Source organism: Culex pipiens, chromosome 1, assembly GCF_016801865.2.
Source record: "Culex pipiens pallens isolate TS chromosome 1, TS_CPP_V2, whole genome shotgun sequence".
In the NCBI taxonomy this organism is placed as follows: domain Eukaryota; kingdom Metazoa; phylum Arthropoda; class Insecta; order Diptera; family Culicidae; genus Culex; species Culex pipiens.
Genome location: NC_068937.1, coordinates 90,517,769 through 90,530,785, shown reverse-complemented (window position 1 = coordinate 90,530,785; position 13,017 = coordinate 90,517,769). Strand labels below are relative to the sequence as shown.

Genomic DNA, 13,017 nt, shown 5'->3' with positions numbered 1-13,017 from the left:
ACTCAACGTGTTAAACTTCTCCGTAATCATCCTATCTACGCGCGACATCATTCGTTCCATCTGATCTACATCCGGTCTAAGCTTCACGTTCTTCACGTTCCGTTTTCGTTTCGGAGTACTAGTTACGCGCGAACTTTTCATTGTAGTTTCTCCCTCATCTTCCTCCTCATCATCGGCCTCAGCATTTTTGTCCTTAAAGGCACGAAGTTGATCAATGATCTTCAAAGAATTATTATTGTTTACCTTGGGATCGTTCGTAAAACAACTGAAATGATCGTTCAACACTTTTAAAGCAATGTTATCTAAACCGTCTACATCAAAAACATCATTCAACCGACACGCACGATAATACAGGTGTAACATTCTCGTTTCTAACTCAGGTAACTCAGCCTTCTTCGTCTTCTTGTTCTCTAACTTGTTCTTAATCCTCGCTAACTTTTCATCTATCATATCGAACTCTTGCTCGCGCATGTTCTCTGGAATGGGTACAGATATATATTTCCCATTGTCACGCTCAACCCTCATAGCGTTACGCAATTTTCTCCTCTTCATATCTCTAGATTCACCACTAGTAAACTTGACTGCGCGGACAGCTAGTTCATACTCAACTTCGTCGTCGAGCAAATGATTCACGTTCATTGAACGGTATCTCATCATGAACTCCATCTTTCACGCGAAAATAAATCGAAAATAAAATTTGAAAATACTAAAAACGATTGAAAATAAATGACAAATTAAAACAATACAATAATTTAAATAGGGTACCTAGTAATGAGTAAATACTCAAGCAAATCGCTCAATTTAGATAAGAATTATATGGAAATAAACAAGTTCTTTTGCTTTTGGTGTTGTTTTATGTGTTTCTGTTCATTCAGGACCTTTATTTAATGTTTAAGTGTAAATGTGTAAGTGTTGGCCCACCAGAATCCTGGATTTGTTTCGCCTTTAGCAGATTTTTATATGTTGTACCAGATCTAAACTTTTACTAACAAATTTTCACTGGTCTTTTAGTTGAACTCCCCAAAATCACCCAATTTGATTGACGAGCGAAAGTGCGCGGTTATTACACAAGCAGTGCCAACTGAATGTGTACTCACCTGCCGCTCTGAGAAAAAATCTTTAGATTTTTGAAAAAAAGGTAAACTAATCGATCCTCCGACAACCTGTAACTAAATTTTTGCGTTGGGCGCCAATTGATACTTATTTAAAAGGTAGTAATGGGAAAAGGTGTGATTATCTACGGATGTCGGCAAGCTCTTGGCACTAACTCTTCCCCTAGGATAGGAAAACAGAGTCGGCTCACCTCAGGTGACGGAGGACAACGCGGATCAAATAAAATAAAGCCAATTTGTGGGAAATATCAAGGGATGGGTTTTATTAAAGACAACTAAAGAAAAATACGGAATTAAGACTAAATTTATTCAAAACTACGGAAACTACTGTGTGTGTGATGTGGGGGGGAATTTTGGGCTATTGTGGGGGGTTGCTGGGGTTCTGGAACTGCTGCGGTACGTACCGTTGATGAACTGCTTTTTCTCCTACTTCTGCTTCGGCTTCGGTTGGCTCGGGTTCTTGGTGGGCTAGCACCACTCGGATGGCCACGCTCGCTTCAGCGCCGCGCACGGAACATCGACCAGGGCTCTTGGGTGGCAATGGCGGCCGTGGAAAACCGCGGGCTGGCTTGAGCGATGGCGGACGGATGGCGCGTACTGACCAGCAATGGCGTAGGCTGTGGTCGAGGTTTACGGTGTCTTCCTTCGTTGGCTCGATCGGGCGGACCACGGGATCACCGTAACGGTCGTTCCGAGAAGGGTCTCCTTTGTAATTAGGGCTTCAGCCCGAGAAAAACGCTCCTTTACGGGTTATGGATCCGCAGATCCAGAGCTAGGGTCCTATTACGATTAGGTGCATGTACTGGCTCCTCCGCACTTACTGTACATGGACCGACCCGTGCGAGTGTGAGGCGCGTACGCTTGGTGGACGAAATTAAAAAGGTCCTGAACGAACAGCAGGGTGATGCGGGAATCCTTCTTCCGTCTTCTGCTGGCTCACTTTTAAAAACTTTCACTAAAGCACTCAACTTTCTCGCACGAACACCGGGATTGAAATGCCGATTCACGGCGGTCAAACCTGCCTCGAAGGATCCGTCATCGGTCTCCTCAACCGTCATCCCCCAATACCGCCAACATCGCAGAAGCTTGCCCTTAAGTTGCACCCACTGGATACCCCCCTTGCACCCACTGAGCCCTTTCTTAAGAGACAATATTTTGTTGTGTTTGTTGACGGGGGACTACGCTAGACAATATTGGTGTTTCCCTATAGCTCGTCACCCAAAACATTGAACATTTACCACAAAGAACATTAAATAATAAATAAATAAATTAACATATTAAAAATACTAGGGATCTTGTAACTGAACGGTTACAAACCGGAAATGTTGATCTACTCAACTTTGGTCCGGATCCACTTCAGTCGTTCTACCAAAGTCACATGGGACTGGCCGCGGGAGGCAATCTGCCCCAAATTTAACGATTGAACCCGAAAGCGTCGGCCTTTTCGGCGATTCCATCTTGGCAGAACCATCAACCGGAAAGCGTCAACGCACGGAGCAGCAATAGCGACGCAGAGGAGATACTCGTACCGTCGACGCGACGACGACCACGGACCCCGGCATACTTGATGATATCACATCACAAACCGCGGACGAGTCGGCTACCTGCGACTGGGCGCTTGGATCGGCGCCCGTGCCAAAGCCAGTTGCGGCAGTACCAACGGTGAGTTTTGGTTGAGTTTTTGAACATCCTTCAAAGGGTCCATTTTAATGTCGGTGATAACGTGCGTCACTTTTGTGTCCTTTCAGCTGACCCGGTGTACCCAAGATCTTCATCAGTTGCTGCAGGAGACGGTCAGGATAAGTTCCGGGGAGGACTTGAAAGCGTTTCGGAGGGGAAGGCTTGCCGGGACTGGTTCCGTTTTCGGGTTGATCAAAAGAACGGAGGCAACGTCGCCCGTACTGCAATATCCTCATCACGGGGCTCCTGACCAACGTTGCCAGATTATTTTGAGGGAATTCTGTATTTTCTTAAAAATAAATCTGTATTTTATCTGTGTCTTGTCGAATTCGAAGCCATAGAAGACATTTTGAAATTTTTAACAACAGATTTAAGCTTTTTAATCATATTAAAGCATAAATTAATAACTATATTGTTGAAACTTTCAAATATAACCGTTTTAAAAAAAATCTGTATATACAGATTTTTGGGATTTTTGGGATCGAAAAATCTGTAAAATACAGATTTATCTGTATATCTGGCATGGCTGCTCCTGACCGCGTTTGATCGAGTCAATTTGAGTTTGACGAACGGATGCTGGCGCCCGGTGACATTGCGTCCTGGTGCTGTTTTCCGACCAGCGCTGAGCTAATGGTCACCATCATAGGTTCTACCAACCGATCCCGCCATCCTGCATCTAGGTCAGCTAGATGAGCTGATTTGCATTCCGTTACCGGAAGATAAGCACCGAAGCCATCTCGAAGAAAAACCTGTGCAAGCGTTTTAAATATATTGAATATGAAATAAATAAATTATAACCAGCATTTCTGGGTTGCTCGAGTACTAAAATGATTTATTTAACTAATACGACGAAGTTGACTTTATAGCTGTCAGCCACCATTGCTAGTACCAACCACTAGTGTCTTCCTTTTATCTACAAGGACTTCGCCGCCCTGGGCTCCTAAGTGCATGAAAGTATGGCACGGAGCGACGGCGCCGAATACCCATATTTACACAAAGAATTTTAGAGCGCCCGCCGCGGGATTCGAACCGGCGACCTCTGGATTGTGAGTCCAGTGCGCGGTCCAATTGATCCACACGGGCGGGACGATTTAACTAAACAATCACTTAATTTAGTAGTAACTTTCACAAATTTCAAAGTTTTTAAGGTAATTTTCAAGAAAACAGCCAAAAATCGCTGTCCAGCCAAACTACTCATTCGGCAGTTCGAGAGCTAAACTCATTTATGAGTTTCAGCATTTTTTTTTTTTTCATAGCTTATTTTTATTAGGTCCTTTTAGGTGCTGTGACCAGGTTAGGACCGAGGATCAAAAGGTACAAAAATAATAAAAGAAAAATAAAAAAAAACTGTAACTGATTCAGATGATCATTTTTTCGTGCCATGTGTCAGCAAGTGTGCGATCACATCGATCTGTTCCTCGGGTGTCTTGCACTGCCTCAAGCGAACTCTGTACTCTCGGTAAATGGACCACAGCTCCGACTCGCTGTACAGCTTCGGTTCGCCTTGATCCTCCTTCGGGGTTGCACCGGCGCCGGCGCCAGTATTATCTGGACTTCTTCCTGCGGGACGAGGATGCTTTTCTTCCGTCCCAACGGACGGCACCGCTCCAGGTAGCGGAGGAAAATCCGCCGCGGTGAACGTGGCTCCTGCCGGAGTCTGCTTGTCCTTCTTCCATGCTGGCGGCTTCGGCGTGGACGCCTGCTGCCTCGACTGGATGAACTGCGCACGTTTGGGACAGCTGCGGTCCAGACCCTCGTGGGATCCAGAGCAGTTGACACACTTCTTGGCTTCCGTTTCTTCTGCTTTGCACTTTTCCGTGCTGTGGGCTCCCCCACAGCTGCTGCACCTGGGCTTGAGATGGCAGTTACTGGTTCCGTGACCGAACTGCAAGCAGTTCTTGCACTGGGTCACGTGCGGTTCTTTGTTCCGGTAGGCCACCCACCGGACGACGACTGGTCCCACTTTCTTTACCTTGCTACTCAACTCCTTCAGACTGGTGTGACCCTTGGGGAAGAGCACGATGAAAGGCGTCTCATCGATGGCGGGAAGCTGCTGCTTCCGCCTGATGGCGTGTACTGCCAAGACGTCCAGCTGATGTTCCGTCTTGAGCAGCTCCTTGACGTAATCCGGTTCCGCGTTCGGGAGACCTCGTATTACTACCCGGTGCGGTCTCGCACTGCGCTTTCCGTGCGTGTAGAACTGCACCTTGTTCTTCTTCAGGTGGGCTTGCACCGTGTCGAAGTCGTCGCTCGAGAAGCACGTAATTTTGATGCCGTACCGCGTCAGTTTGTGTTCCGGATGGACATTACATGTCGACATCACCTTCGCAAGGCGGGCGAAGCTCGTTTCTTTCACCACCAGCGGCGGCTGCTTCTTCTCCCCGGCCGAATTGCCGGGTGCTGGTACCACAGGGGTGGTTTTTTCTGCTGCTGGATTCGCATTGTTATTGTTGTTGCTCTTCTCCGCTAGCGGGCTGAACTTGTTGTTGCTGAGCAGTTTCTCCACTTCCTGGCCATCGCCGACGTTGATCTCCTCGTTAGCCTTCCTGCGCCGAACCTTGATTACGGGACGAAATTCGCCCCCGTCCTCTCCTCCTCCTTCGGAGACTTCCACCTCCATGCCCGTCGCCGCCTGCGTTTTGGGTTGGAACCCGTCTGGTTTCTCCCACACACTTTTCTTCATGGCCGCGTTCCAGTAGAACGGCCTTCCATCCTCGGTTCTATGCTCCGTCCACTCACTCTCCGCCGTCGCGGCCGCCGCCATGGCCGTCGGCGAAAGTTAAAAAAAACACCGTCAAAAACGCGCTCAAAGGACACACGTCTGCTCTGGGCAAGCTGTCAAACTGGAATGATGAGTTTCAGCATTAAACTCATAAATGAATTCCTCCACGCATGGTCCAAAATGAGTGAATCGAACTTGATTTTGAGTACATCCAGCTGACCGTGATGGAGAGGTGCGAAAACGAACTCAGCGAAGTGTGATTTTCAGTTACAGTGTATAGAACAAACTTATTCTTGAGTACTCCCACCCGACCGTGTACCTATCACCGCAAACGTCATCCGTCGCGAACGCGAAAAGTCTCCACAACATTTTTCAAACACACCAATTTTTCTTCGCCGTCGTCGTCGTCGCTCAGTTTTTATTCAAGATGGCGACTGCACGGGACAGCGATATAAGTTTGTGGCTTCATAATAAGCTCGGTACGTCGAACGACTCGTGGATAAGCGGCTCAATCATATCACAGCTGAACAAGGAAGTCCTGCGGAACATCAAGGAATGCTTTTCGGACCTGCAGACGCAGGTGAAGCTGAAGCTGCTGCTCAGTTTCTTCCACATCCCGCGGAGGATCGTCGAAGAGGTAAAGAAAAAGTCGTGTCGTCCAAGTCGGCGGCGACAGCGGAGGCTCTGCTTTGGGGCGCGCGCACGCACACACTGACGCTGCGGGAAAACATCCCGCGCGCGTTCGTACGCATTGTATGTTTGTGTGTGTGCGTCCGGATGATTTGTTATTGCTTTTCGGGATTGGGGGTTCGGGAACCGTTTTTGCTGAGGAATCTGATTTGGCATACGGTGATTACATTTTTGTTTTCTCTATTTGCAGTGGAAAACCGAACTTGAGGAGGTGATTGAGGTCGCGGGCCTCGACTCGGAATTATGGGTGTCGATGATTGCGGAAACGATCAAGACGCTGCCGACGACCGGTTCGCTCAACACAGAGATCTCGGACTACGAGGAAACGCGACCGATCTTCACGGATATGGTGAACGAGCTGCGTCGGCTGGTGGTCAAGAACGCCGATCTGGGGCTGCTTCCGCTCGAGTGTCAGTATTTGAACAAGGCCGCTCTGGTTTCGGTGGTCGGCCAGCAGGCCACCCCGGTGAAGCATTTCACACTGAAGCGCAAGCCCAAGAGTGCGAATCTGCGGGCTGAGCTGCTCCAGAAGTCGTCCGACGCGCAAAGCTGCTTGAAGAAGATTTCCGCGCCGACAGTGCCTTTGAGGTCGCGAGGAATTCCACGCAAAATGACCGACACTACTCCGCTGAAGGGAATTCCATCGAGAGTTCCGACGGGAGGTTTCCGATCGCCACCATCGTCTCAAGGTCCGAACAGACCTTGTCTCAGCCGGACACCCGCAGGCAGGAAAGAGGGTGGCGTCAAACTACTCGAAATCGGCGAACAACCGCTTGGTTATGCGGCGGCGAAGAAACGGAAGCGGGAACAGGAGAAGGAGGAGCAGCAGAAGAAGGCTGCCGAGCAGGCAACCGCTCAGGCTACCCAAGATGTGAAGCCCGTGGTGTCGACACCGACTACGCCTACGGTGACCACCACAACGCCGGACTATGCCGCTGGTCTTACGGCAAGCACCGTGTACAGTCAACCGGCGACGCCTATGCCGACTACCGCGATTAAGGAAGCGGTCGTGTCAACCGGAGCAGTTCAACAACCGTTGCAGGTTCAACAGCAGCAGCTGCTGCAGCAGCCGATGGAGATCAAGCAGGAAATCAAGCAAGAAACGATGACCGTTCAAACCATTCCCGCCGCACCGATCGTCGCCTCGATACAACAGCAAACGAGCGTGCCTCCAGTGCCACCTTTAGCATACACAACGCCGCAACCGCAGAAGACCATCACGATCAAGACGGAACCGGGCACGTCGCTCCCGATGTCCGTTTCCAACAATCCACCTTCGCTGGTTCGATCCGTTACGCTCCCTACGACCACCCAGATCAAAACCCAACCGCAACAGCTTCCGACGGTGCCCGGCACAGTACAAATGATTCAAACCAGTGCAAGTGGGCAGACGACGCTGGTCAACAAGGCGCCCAAGATCGAAATCATTTCGTCGAAAACCATTCAACCGGGCACGATACAGGCTTCGATTCCAAAGTCAACCACGATCATCAACCAGGGCGGAAACATTCTGTTCACCACCAAGCAGCTCAACCCGAGCACGAGTACGGCGCAGAATGCCGGAACGACCATTATCCAGCAGAAACCTGGCCTCCAATCGTACGTGCTAAACACGTCTCCGCCGGGAAAGCAAATCAACATCCAGCGGATAATAACAAACGCAAATGCGACCGGAACGCCCACCCTCACGACCACCATCTCACGCGCTCAGCACCAGCAGCAGCTTATCCAAGCCCAGCAACAGCAGATTCAGTCGCAAAACCAAACCCAGGTCCAGCAGCCATCGACGCCGACGCGAATCGTACAAATCAAAACCGCTCCCACGGTTTCGCTCAGTAACAACCAGCTGATGCAGAACATCCCGCCGCTCATCTCAACGGCGGCTCAGCCCACGATCCTCAACATCCAATCGTTGCAACAGCAGCAGCAACAACAGCAAGTTCAAATCCAGCAGCAACCGACAACGCCCCAGAAGCGAACCATCACGATCACGGCGCAAAATCCGCAAAACACCAACATGATCAACACCTCGGTCGCGCAGATTCTTCAGCAGCAACAACTTCAACAACAGCAGCAGCAGCAGCAAACCATTCAGACCACTTCCATCGTTACGGGCACTTCGCAGCAGCCGAAATACGCCCAGGTGGTCATGTCGCCAAACGTGAAGGGAAAGACCATCTTCCTGACCAACTCTTCGCAGATCCCGAACGTGCTGAACCAGAAGGGAGTCATCCTGCGAACCGTGGACCCGTCGGGAAATACAGTCTACCAGCAAATCCCGCTTCAAAACGTGTCCGGTTTGAGCGGAGCCACCATTCTCACCAGCGGCGGTCCCCCGGGTCTGGTCAAGAGCGAACCGGACGTGAAACCCCAGCTGAGCCAAATCCCGGCCCTGGTCCCGACGAGTTCCCTGCACCAAAACATCCCGGCCCTCACGCCCGTTGTCATTCAGTCATCGCAGCAGCAGCAACAAGTGCAGCAGCAAACTTCAACGATTCCGGCACTTATCACCAACATCTCCCAGCAGGGCGGCCAGCAGCAGCAGACCCAGCAGATCAAGACCTCCCCGCAGACGATGACAATCATCCGGCCGGTCGGCGGTGGCAACAACGTAACGCAAACCGTGCTGCCCCAGGGTCTCACGCTTATTCAACGGCCCGGCCAGCAGCCCCAGCTCGTGCAGACGATCCAGGCCAACCAAGCGCAGACCGTGGGACAGCAGGGTCAGACGCGGACCATCATCACCCAGAGCGCCCAACAATCTCAGCTGCAGCAGCAGCAACAGCACACGATACAGTTCCAGGCTGCGGGTACGACGCGGACCGGTGGAACCACGATCCAGCTAGTGCAACAACCGCAGCAAGGTGAGTTCTGTGCAAACATTCTTCGTCCAACGCAAAATTTTAATCACTACCCTTCATTTGCAGAACGTGTCATCGGGCAGCAACCGCAGCAGATCCAAATCCAGCGAACGCAAATCGCCCAACAACAGCAGCAGCAGCAGGGCACCACGGTCACCATTCAGCAGCAGCTCAACGCGACCGCCGCCGGACAACAGCAGCCACAGCAGCAGGGTGCCCGCAAGGGACTGTCCTTGTCGGTATGTTTCGCAGTTCCTTTTCAGAATCTTCAAAGATCCTTGATTGCATTTCTCAATCCGCAGAACAAGCACGTCATGGAGGCGCACGACATGTTCAAGCGGGCTAACCGCGTGTCGCGTCTCGAGAAGGCGCTCATCATTGGCTTCATGGCGGGCTACCGGGACAACCCGCGGCCCAACCCGGAGAACGTCGTCACGATCAAGCTGAACGAGAGTACGGTAAGTTGGGGGTGTTGCTAACTTTGTTTTTCTTTCAGTAGATAAGTGAATCATCGCGAATGGCAAGAAGAATGAAAATCCGGAACAAACGGCAGAAGACCATTGAAAAGCCGATCACCGATTGGCGATTCGGTTCTTGGAAATGTGCATGTCCCTTAACTTTTTGGGTTTAGAATTCGCTTTGGCGAATGAGTTGCAACCTCGCAACTTCGATGTTGTGGCACTTCAGATTTTGAGCGGCGGCAAGGACAAGGAGCTGGATACCGGCTTTATTGCGGATGTTCAAGTTGAGGAGGCATCATCAACGTGCTCACGAAGAGAAAAATTATGATGCATTCTACGCGATTCTACGCTCAAAGCTGTCGACGATGTACAACCAACGCCGAAGCCGGCGGGCCCCTCCGTTCTACACCGCGTGTCTGCAAAATGGAGATGTGGCCCACAGTTACGCGCAGAAGCTGGAAGCGAATCTGCCAGGGGAGGAAAAACTTTGCGCAGCCTCGCTGGAAAATGATTGGAGCCGCATACGCTCAGCCATCGGCAGTGCAACGGAAGTCAGAACGAGTCAGTCGAAATGATTGATACGACGGCGAGTGTCAACGGACTACCGCCGAGAAGAAGGCAGCTTAAGAAGCTGCACAAAGCGACGAGAGGGAATGTGGAATGATACAGACAGGCTCGGAATCGACAGGTTGCGGCCTTCAAGCTCAAGCAGCGCCAGCAAGAAAACCAGGATTGCACAGAAATGGAGCAGCTATTCCGATATAACGAATCGCGTAAATTTTACGAGAAGGTGATCCGGTAAAGGCTTTGTGGCTTTGCCGGCAGGGATCGATTACCTGGTGAATTGTGGAGGAGAGAAACTGGCTAGAGCCACCCATTTGGTGATTTCATCGATCTGGGTGGAAGAAAAACTACCAGATGAGTGGATGGATTGTGGCAACCATCCTATGAAATCCTTTCTAAGATTCTTTGCCGTCAGATTGTGTACGAGCACGGGTTCCCGAATAAGCTGACTCAAGGCTACTTTGGATAGTGTGATGTGTCACGTGCGTGTTTCGGGGGAACTAGCCGGAACCCTTTGGATCTCGCCGAGGGCTGCGGCAAGGTGATGGCTTATCATTGTGGCAAGAAACCTGGAGACGATGAAATATGTCTACACCCGATTGAAGGTACAAGCAAAAATGGCCATGAATACGTCAAAGACCAAGTTCATGGATGATGATGAGTTGGAGGAGGTGAGCGAGTTTGTGTCGCTGGTAACCGCCGGACTCGAGATCCGGACTCGTATTTTTGCTGGGAATCGTGCTTATTTCGGATTACGAAGGACGTAAGTCGATCGAGTGCAACGCAGCACGAAGCTAACGATGTTCAGAATTCTGATTGGACCAGTAGTCTGGTCCGGTGGTCACGAGACTTGGACGATTCGGCAGGAGGACGCAGGTGCCCTTTGAGTCTTGGAACGGAAGGTGCTACGAACGATCTACGGTGGAGTGCATAAACCATGAACTGCACGTGTTAAAAAACCGACCATCGCCACAATGGCGAGCTGCTAGTAGTTTAAGACAATTGACACCAAACGCACTGTAACCTGTTGTGCTGATTCGTCTTTTTCTTCTCTTCTTCTCAGGAAAAAGTCCTCCAAGCGGACGACACGCACGCCCTCATGCTGGTGGAATCGCTCATCACGCTCGACTACAACACCGGCGAGTGGAAAACGTTCCGCAAGTACCGCGAGCTGGACCCCTCGCAGCAGAACGAAGCGGGGACGGCCGCCACCGGTGGGCAGCCGGGTTCGACCGCCCAGCAGAACTCGGTGGTTATTTAATATTTAGCCTAGCAGCAACAGCAGAGTGGTAAGCATCGTGATAGTAAGCGGAAAGCGCCAGCTGGCAAGGCTTGCGAGGTTAGGATTAAGCGGGAAAGAGAGTGAATGTGGGAAGGTGTGTGCTTTGTACATGGTTTACGTTGAATATTTTATAACATACAATAATCATTTGTTGTTGTCTTGCTATATATCGATGGCATATAAGCAAAATTGTGCAAAATATATATTTTCATCTCATGAAATAAAACCTATCCTGTGAAGGACATTAAGAACTATGCTTATAGAATATACAATGACAAAAATAATGCATATTTCATAGAATACCTGTCACACGACAACTTGCATGACTCTGCAGAGGGCCGACATACACCCACACACACACACGCAAGCGATAATAAAAGTTACACTCAAAATTAAACCAACCAACCCTATTGTGTACATCATTCGATAGCAGTTTTGCGTAGAGTACATGGTACGTACGCACTAGAATCCCATTTGAAAACTTATTATTAAAAACACATACAACTTGAATCTGACAGAAGCCGAAGGATTACATTTTGAGTGCACTTGTTATAATGGAAAGTAGTCAGTGACTGGAACATCATCTACCAATGGAATAAAACGCTTGTAACTTTACAAGCCAGCGCGAAACCGGCTTGTGCATATTGTATGTATTTGTGGGAGTGCGTGTGGTTACACGCAAATCGCAGCCTCCCCGTAGGTCTTACGTTAGTTAAATATTGAGTTAAGCTGTAAAATTAAAATTATTCTAAAGAAGAAAAAAACATGAAAATTATAATAAGTTTATGATAGGCTGAAAGTATCATGAATGTGTATATTCCAAACGCAGCATAAAAATAGTGCAAGAGAAAAAGATTGGAAATATCTTGTGTTTTTTCATTGAGAAATTCATGAACGACAAAAACCGTTCCGAACACAGACATCATGTTCCTGTGCCAATGTAGCAGCCCACTCAATTTTGTCTTCGTTATTGAGAGATTCGACAGAAACGTGCACGCATCCTGGTGGCGAGTAGAAGCACTACGCAACGGTGTTCGGAATGACAGCGTGCTTGGAAATATTATTTTTTTTGCAGTTTTTGATTTTTATTTCCTTCAAATATTTTTTAACGTCGATGAAAGTTATTGTAAAGTGTGGCAATCGCATAAGCGAATCGAATGATGTATAAATCATAGGGGCTGAGTTAGTTTTTCATGTTTTTTCCTCAAATTTACCAAAAAGATCTTTTTAAAAATTGATTTAAATAAGCTTAATTTGATTGATAATGCTCCTTATGTGTGTATTATAGCTAGAACAAACTATTAGTGTCATATGACAGCATAATTACAAGAATTTTCTCAAAAAATTGCCAGTTTTTCGAATTTTTCCAAAAATTTCCAAAAAATCACCAATATGCACTTTTAAGGTCAATATTTTGGTCAAACGGGAAGAAAAGTAAAGTTTAAACACTTTTTAATTATATTTCATCATTACTTTTAACTTTTGCAACATTTAACTCAAGTTATCCAAAATATCGATCATCTTTTTAGAAAATTCTTGTTATATAATTTTCAGTCACAATTAATCACTACAAATCACCACGCATTATGATCGTTAGCGAAATTGCCACACTTTGCAATACCCCACTTTTCTGAAAATGCTTGAT

At 48.6% G+C, this 13,017-nt stretch overlaps 1 protein-coding gene across 1 annotated transcript; it reads left to right on the top strand.

Moving 5' to 3' along the window:
- The first annotated feature begins 5,856 nt into the window (after window positions 1–5,856).
- Window positions 5,857–12,227, top strand: LOC120418741 (negative elongation factor A-like). Its single transcript, XM_039581217.1, has 5 exons — window positions 5,857–6,151; window positions 6,395–9,068; window positions 9,132–9,304; window positions 9,368–9,523; window positions 11,154–12,227. Exons 1-5 carry the CDS (start codon window positions 5,942–5,944, stop codon window positions 11,349–11,351), a joined length of 3,411 nt encoding a protein of 1,136 aa, XP_039437151.1. The 5' UTR covers window positions 5,857–5,941; the 3' UTR covers window positions 11,352–12,227.
- The last annotated feature ends 790 nt before the right edge of the window (window positions 12,228–13,017 follow it).

Bases quoted from the DNA above. Each gene is read 5' to 3' on its own strand.
- LOC120418741 (XM_039581217.1), top strand. From the start codon at position 5,942: ATGGCGACTGCACGGGACAGCGATATAAGTTTGTGGCTTCATAATAAG. The intron at 9,069-9,131 runs GTGAGTTCTGTG...CTTCATTTGCAG, and splicing joins AGTGCAACAACCGCAGCAAG to AACGTGTCATCGGGCAGCAA. The intron at 9,524-11,153 runs GTAAGTTGGGGG...TCTTCTTCTCAG, and splicing joins TCAAGCTGAACGAGAGTACG to GAAAAAGTCCTCCAAGCGGA.